This window comes from Ornithodoros turicata, unplaced genomic scaffold (genome assembly GCF_037126465.1).
Source record: "Ornithodoros turicata isolate Travis unplaced genomic scaffold, ASM3712646v1 ctg00001183.1, whole genome shotgun sequence".
Taxonomy (NCBI): Eukaryota; Metazoa; Arthropoda; class Arachnida; order Ixodida; family Argasidae; genus Ornithodoros; species Ornithodoros turicata.
Window position 1 is genome coordinate 41,135 of NW_026999493.1, and position 7,847 is coordinate 48,981.

Here is a 7,847-nt window from a genome sequence, read left to right on the forward strand (position 1 = left end):
GGAGCCACGGTTTGTATTACAGGCTGAAGCATCACGCCTCATAAAGCAGGACTCTAAGAACTTTCTAGGGCCCCATCGCTAGTCATGTGCAAAGGTTACTGCACCATAAAAATTAAAGATATGTCCCTTAGGCCAGCAATGGTAGACTAATTCGGTCCTGGTTAGTTAAGCTAAGCATTAGTAGCCCTGGCAACGTCCCTTGTGTGCTCTTTTAGTCTTGTCCCGCGTCTTTTGTCTATCTCGCCAATGTAGGTTGCATCACATTCTATGCACTCAACTTGATACGCACAGTCAAAATGCCTGATGGGCACAGTGCCCTCCAAATGGCGTATGAAACACGTTGGATGAAAGGAATGCGCACCACCGATTTGACTCCTTTGATGTTGTTTCTGATTGTTCTCTGTTGTAGGGATGATGCCACTTGGATAGGCAACGAAACGTTTACTCTCTTTGTTCTTAATTGTTGTATTGCGGTGTTCTCAGTAAAGGATTTTACATTATGAACTTTGTTAACGATGATTAGTGGCGAGCTTCATACCCTCGGCCACTACTCTAACAATTGCTTGTGGTAGTGTGGCGAAATGGAATAACGAGCCTTGTAAACAATTTACTTGGCAATATATTTATTTATCTCTCATAGGTTGAAGAACCCAGTGTGGTGTTACATAACCGAGGGGCATGTAATCATACAAGACCAATCACCAAAAGGCCTTGCTTTTGACTAGATTAAAATGTGAAGCGATTGTAACATAACAAATGCTGCATGGTGGCGATATGATAGGTTCTCCTCACGAGTTGTTGCCACGGTTGCGGTTAGTTGAGAAACTGCATATCCAGTTAATGGCAGCAGGATCAAATTTTAATTAGGCTAGTTTGGCCAACACGCGAGCATAGAGCACAGGTCAAAAGCCCTTACAAAATAAAAAAATACTACATCTACGTGGACCCAGAAATCAAGACAGTTTAAAATGCTGTGAGCGAATTCCACTACGTTAGTTTTGCCTGAATACCCTTTTCTGAACCATGCTAGAATTTAAAAAAAGAAATTGATAGACTCAACATGGTTGACAACATGCTAGTATATGATGTGCTGCATTAGTTTACAGGGAACCCTAAAAGGTGGAGCTGGTTGGTAGATAGAAGGAGCATAGTTGTCACCTTTTCTGAAGACAGGAATTAGCTTGAGACCTATCTCCTCGACTCAGACACATACAAAGCACCTTTCACACAGATTAACGCATCTTCGTTCCTGCTCTTTCACCTTCAAATGTTCATCTCTGTTGAGTGATCTGTCATTCTTGTAATGCAGATTGGAATTGAAATGCAGGTGCATAAGGGATGCTCTGAAAGAAAAGTGATTGGTTTGATTCCTCTTAATGTTTCCGAAAACAAAAACTTCACAGTGACAATTCTTCTGAAATGAGCTATTCCAGAATGAAAGCAAAAAATATATCTCGCTATATCATTGTATCCAACTGAGACCTGGCACTTTAATTGAATGGCAGTTGAAGATGATGATTCAATTTAATGGCGCATAAGCAACTCGGGCTATAGTGCGCCAAAACCATGGTAAACTGACTAGTTAAAAATCAGACTATTATACTAAAATATTATACTTGGTTGGTTTGTAAATTGAGATATAGACAAAAACATGATATGATAAAAATAAGCAGTTGAAGAAAAGGCAGAAACAATTGTTGGCATTGTGTGACTGATGTCGAGTTTGCCACACCAGGTGTTGTATAATAACGTACGCTAATATGCTGTAGCATATAAAGTACAATGATACACACACTCAATATGTGGTGGATATGTGAAACCAATATACATATACTTACATTTCAAACTTTCTTGAAAAAGGCAGTCCAAGTCTGTCTGATTTGTCAGACTCGATACAAAGCCTGTAAGCACTGCAGTGTGGAATGACTGTTTCATCTTTCGAAAGCAGAGGTGCAGCCACCACGACGCTTCGTCATCTCAATGCTTCAGAGCGGCATAGCCTAGTAAGAAGCCATCAGAAGGATCACATAAGGATAACTGGGTTGAAAAAGTGGAGGGTTCTGTGGGATACGTAAGAAAGCATACGCGTTACACAACAGCTACGAGAATGATCGGCTGCACTTGCATGGTTTTCAGTGCGTAGACTTGGAACTGAAAAATAAATGTGCTAACCTTGTTGAAACTACTTTTCCGTCAGGACCACACGAGAGCACACTTGGTTTCTTTAGATGAAGGTTTAGGTGACGGTATAATGAGGTCCCGATGCTCGTTTGAGATGCTGCAGACAGAATTTCGCTGAGGCGAGTGACTGCGGTTGCGGTTCGTTGCTTCGCAGCAGATCAAGAACAGTACACCGCAATGACAGGTGAAATGTTCAGTTTATGGCGAACAACTCCAACACCAACCCCATGACCAGAAAAAAGCAGGATGAGCCGGGAGTCACACAAGTTCGCAGTTCGCAAGCTCGTCGTTATACTGCATCCATTACAGCCATTACAGCTGACCGGCGGATACGGAAGCATATGGAACGCCGTGCACAGATTGAAAAGAAAATCGTAGAACCTATTGCAGGTGATAAATGTAGGGTATATTTTTCTTTTTGGGGCTCTGTATCAAAAACATTAACATATAAATTCAATTTCATGAAGGAAACTGACAGGTATTGCGTGGCCACGTAACGCGTTTGAGCCAATTATGGGTGTTCGCAGTGGCCCTCGTGTTGACGTCATCTTGATGGTGGGCCGGGGTGGATATTCTATATAAACGTATGTTTTCTCGGTTTGACGCTAGCCGTGCTGCACTCGGATGAAGCCGAATGTTTAAAATTCGAGTTTAGAGAAACCGTGGGGTTTTAATGCATGAATTTTCGCATGGAGAGTCCTTGTTGGGCGCTGTATCGACTGCAAGTACGACAGAGCTCCCACAGTTTCTGGTCAGAGTCGCTTTAAGGCTTTGATGAAGCGTGGATACCCCGGTGTGAAAAGCCTGGTCTCCGTAGCTGGTGGTATATCGCGTCCGAATGAAATTACGCACAGTGTACTGCAGGGCTGTCCTCTTTCTTCTATATTGTACGCTGTCCCAATAAACCCGCTCCTGGTCCGTTTAAGCTCCCTCCCTGTCCTTCTTAGATTGCCTGGTGGTTGCCCCCACCTGTTTTGGCGTATGCAGATGGTATCACTCTCGTGCTACCAGGGGAAGGTTGCCTTGAACGTGTGCTGAAGGCTTTCGACGATTTTTGTAAAGTGCTGCCGCACAAGTCAACCACTGTAAGAGCTGTGTCGTCTATATTAATGCACAACCTTCTCGTGTTGTTGCCTATGGCGTACAGTCAAAAAGTGTAAAACAGTTATTGGCGTTGTCTTCGATGGTAGTGGGGTATCTTGTATAAACTGGGCTAGAGTGCTTAAACGTTCCTCCGCTGTTCTCCGTAGACCTTGCCTCACTTTCTGTGCCCGTTTACTGACCTCTTGGTAAGAGAGCCGTCTATGGTTCCTCGCCGCTGCGTGCCGCCTGCAGTAATTCGAACCGCAAGAACTCGCAACGTCTCCCTTTCCTGTGGGCTGGTTCAGTTGAATGTGTCAGGAGGTCACATCTGCCTCTCACGCATGATCGGGCCGGGTTGGGAGTGCCGGATATCACTGAGCGATGTCTAGCACTTCCGATCAGGGCTCTCTTTCAGGCGCTTCACAGTCTTGATGATCCAGCTTGAGCTTTGGCGCACTATTTCCTGCGCAATGCTGGTTCACCGATACCACTGACAGTCTTCCGAGAGCAGAAGCTCCTTCGCCCCCTTTTCCCAGCTTGCATAGCTGCAGTCAGACGCGTGCGGCAGATGTCCCTGGACGCAGATGTCTCTCTCTGGAAAGCCAGAGATGTCTACACCGCACTCACGGAGGCACTGCTGCTTCCCTCCCTGCCTGGTGCCGCGGGTGGCACTTCCGGAGTGCCTCTCGACGTATCACGGCTGGCAGGTTGGACGCTCATCCTGCGAGTCTGCAGTGGCAGCTGGCTCATGGTGTCGTGCCACTCCGTGGGCGTTTACGTCGCTTTGATACCTATCGCACGTATCACTGCCCGTCTTGCGGTTACTAGGAGTCGCCGGAGCACTGCTTCCTTCAGTGTCGGATTCCGCTGCTCCTGTGGAGCAGAGTGGCGGCTGCTTTTGTGCTTCCAAGGTCGAGCCTAATGTTCCACCGTAAGGTTCATGGAACCGTTGCCAGTTGCAGCAAGGATTGGAAATATTTGGTATGTCTGATTGCGGAGATATATTTTGAAATTTGGATACGCCGGTGCCGGTTAGCCTTCGATGACGGCGGGAGTTTAGATTTGTTTCAGGCAGTTCGTGCTGGACTGACAACACACTTGTAAGCTGAGTGTTTGGTATTTGTTCAATGTATTGTTGTCTGGCTTTCAGGCCATTGTTCAGTCTCTCAATAAACATTTCTTTTTAAAGCGTGATGTGGGCGAGCTTACGCTTGTCCCATCCTACAGTTGGTAATACGATGCTGAGGGTGCTGGGTACCTTCTTCGTAGGGGTTGTTCGGCGTGGTTTCGCGGGTAGCGCCCTCCAATCGTCTTTTGGAGTGGGAAGCATTATACTTGTGTCTAAGAAAGTTGGCAGTCCTGTAGATCCCGAATCGTGGAGGCCGATCACGCTCCTCAACAACGATAACAAGCTCGTCACAGTGGGAATTTCCTTTCAAGTCAGTCAAATGCTCCCGCTGCTCCTTCGCGCTGTCCAATCATGCGGTGCGCAGGCCCGTAGCCTGTGTGACAACCTGAGTGGGATCCGCGACCTCTTGCACTACACACGCCGACTGGCAGCGTCCGGCGGTCTCCTTTCCTTCGACGAGGCCAAAACATTTGACAGAGTGTTACACGCATGCGTCTTTTCGCTGCTGAGCGCTTATGGCTTCCGAGAGATTTTAGTGTCCCGCATACGTTTTCTGTATGCAAACCACCGCAGCCAGATGTGTGTAGCAGGACTGCAGTCCTCTTGCTTCCCCATCGAGTAAATCGTCCGCTAATTCTGCCCATTGTCTTCCGCACTCAACGTCCTGGCATTGGACCTTCCTTTTTTACAATACGTAAAAGCTTCCCGTGCAGTCAATGAAGTCCCCCTTCTTGGAGTGGGAAGTTGGAAGGCCTCTGCGTATGCTGATGACGACATACCCTTCGTGACCGATGCTGAAGATCATGACAACGACCCATGCTCGCTAATGCCAGTCCTGCAGCTATTCGAGCAACACGCAGCAGTATAAAGCAATCAACTTAACATCCAAATGTCCAACACTCTCCCTTACGGATCGTTTTATGTCGAGCCCGACTTCCCGATGCAGCATTGCGCGAGCATGCGCATCCTTGGTGTGTTTTTTGATCAAGATGGGTCCGCTCCTCTCAAGTGGACACTAGCCACTCGTCGGATCAAGGACTCGCGTCACGCAGCACAGGAGTACTCGAGGAGACTTCTCGTACAGAGAGCGAGCAGGAGAGCGAGATTATCCTCCGGTGCGTCTCTCTAGGCCACTTTTGGTTTCCGGCCCACGTTCTTCTGCCGCCTGCTACCTCAACGTCATGTATAAACACGGATATCCTCACGTTCTTCTGGAGTCGGAAAAAGCAGTTCTCGACGAACAGATGCTCTGAAGGCCTCCACAGGCTGACGAGAGGAGGCTGGGCAGAGCCGGATGTTGGCATTGCGTGTCGGAAAGAAATGGCTGTCCGCCTGTCGAACTTCTTCAGACCAGCCGTACAGTGTCAGAGCATGCGTGTTACCATAATACTGGGACTTATACCCCAGTCAGACAGCATGCTAAATGACAGTTGAGAAAATGACAGTTGTGTTTCCTAAATGTCATTACGTTTGCCACTGTCGGACGAGTAGTAACTGACCTTTCTGACAAATGATATCTATGTCGATGGCTGAAGAACCTCCCGTGCGAAAAATGTCAGAAATAATTCAGTGCAGGCAGCACGCGAAAATAAAGTATTGCTCGAAAAGGAAATTACGTTTAACATGAAGTAAAATATTGCAGACCGTACGTTTCGACAGTATTTTCTAACTCCAGGTGGCGCGAAAGCTTTGTTTTGAAGATTTGCAAAATGGCTGACGGCGGTGGTCGAAGCGATTCGCGATCCCGAAAGCGTATGGCAATTGCCTTTTTGATGAGTGCACATATGCAGAAGAAAAAAGAAATAGCTCTTCTGAAGACAAAAATCGACGCTGCCAAAGCGGAAGGTGACAGACTAGATGAGAGACTTCTCGCAAGTGGGTTTACGTTATTGGCCGCTCTCGCTGATCAGTTTCCTGTGTTGGAGCGGCGGGTATGGAAGCATGACAGAAGCGATACCTGGTACGAAAAAACACTGCCTCGACTAGGGGAGCTACACTTCAAACGATCCTTCCGCGTCTCTAGTTCGACATTTCGATTCCTTGTGAATGTTTGTCGGCCACGAATGGAGCGACTTTCCACAACGATGCGTGAGCCGATCTCTCTTGACAAGCGAGTGGCGATAGCCCTCTACCGCCTGAGCAGCTCTGCGGAGGACAGAACCGTAGCAAACCTGTTTAGCGTGGGACGCTCCTCTGTGAATGAGATTTTGAGGGAATTTTGCGAAGTTGTGGTCGACGAGCTGGAGAGGCGCGTTGTCAAAATGCCTTCGGCAAGTGAAATTCAAAAGCATATACAGGAGTTCGAATCTTCGCTCCGATTCCCACAAGCGATGGGAGCACTTGACGGCTGCCGCTTTGAGGTGTCGCCGCCAAAAGAGCACGCTACAGATTACCACAACTATAAGGGGTGGTAAGTAGAAATATGTAAACGTTTTATTCTCAACTTCCAATCAAATATCAACACTTTTTTTTCTACATCTTAGAAATCTAGATGGACTTTTCTTTTCCATGCCATGCTCAGTTCACAGTATAAAACTAATATTTGGATCATGTGTGAACGTACTAATCCATTTTTACCATACATGTTGTGTTCGATAACGTATTTTTCTTAGTATTCTAAATGTGAGTTGGAGAGCATTCAAGAGCAATTTAAAAAAAAATCTATTGCGTGACTTGCTTTCAAGGGAATCTGGAGACGTGATTAAATTATTCTATCATTGTGTTTTCAGGTACAGCATGATACTGCTTGCTCTGGTGGACCACCGATACCGGTTTCGGTATGTTAATGTCGGGTCACCTGGACGCTGCCATGACTCGTACGTGTACCACCGGTCCGGCTTGTATAGAGCAGTCAGCAGCGAGCTGTTTCAGCTGACAAGGGTAGTGGAGGGAGTGAGGATTCCTGTGATCATCCTTTGTGACCAAGCATTTCCCTTGACACCAAACTTGATGAAACCTTTTCCTCAAACTGCATCACTGACACCTGCGCAGAAGAGCTTCAACTACACATTGTCGGCAGCGAGACGTGTTGTGGAAAACGCTTTTGGACGCTTGAAAGCTAGGTTTCGGTGTGTAATGAAGCGAAACGAAAGCCACATAGAGAATGTACCAACGATTATTAGAGCAGCTTGTATCATTCACAACATTTGTGAAGACATGGGTGATGGCGTCGAGCGACAATGGCTGCAAGACTCACAAACAACCATGCAGCAAACCCAAGAACCCTGCCATCAATGTAGCACAGTAGAGGGAAGTGGCACTGCTGTAAGGAATGCCTTAGCCAAATACTTTCTTGCGAGAGAAGATATGTGAGCTTTATGACAAGCCGTATGACATATTTATAGCAACCCTAGCTCATGTTGGATTTTGAGCATGATACAGCACTGCTTACAAAGTACACATACACCAAAAGTAAAGCAAAAAAGTGAAATTATGTTTGCTTCCTTTATGAGCA

The 7,847-nt window shown here is 46.7% G+C and overlaps 1 protein-coding gene across 1 annotated transcript; it reads left to right on the forward strand.

Moving 5' to 3' along the window:
- Window positions 1-6,477: 6,477 nt before the first annotated feature.
- On the forward strand, window positions 6,478-7,640 carry LOC135376627 (uncharacterized). Its single transcript, XM_064609141.1, has 3 exons — window positions 6,478-6,803; window positions 7,123-7,273; window positions 7,548-7,640. The coding sequence occupies exons 1-3, from the start codon at window positions 6,478-6,480 to the stop codon at window positions 7,638-7,640; spliced, it is 570 nt and encodes a 189-aa protein (XP_064465211.1).
- Window positions 7,641-7,847: the final 207 nt, after the last annotated feature.

Coding starts and splice junctions, on each gene's coding strand:
- LOC135376627 (XM_064609141.1), top strand. CDS start 6,478: ATGCGTGAGCCGATCTCTCTTGACAAGCGAGTGGCGATAGCCCTCTAC. Junction 6,804..7,122: donor TACCACAACTATAAGGGGTG/GTAAGTAGAAAT, acceptor TTGTGTTTTCAG/GTACAGCATGATACTGCTTG. Junction 7,274..7,547: donor AGCTGTTTCAGCTGACAAGG/GTAGTGGAGGGA, acceptor ACATTTGTGAAG/ACATGGGTGATGGCGTCGAG.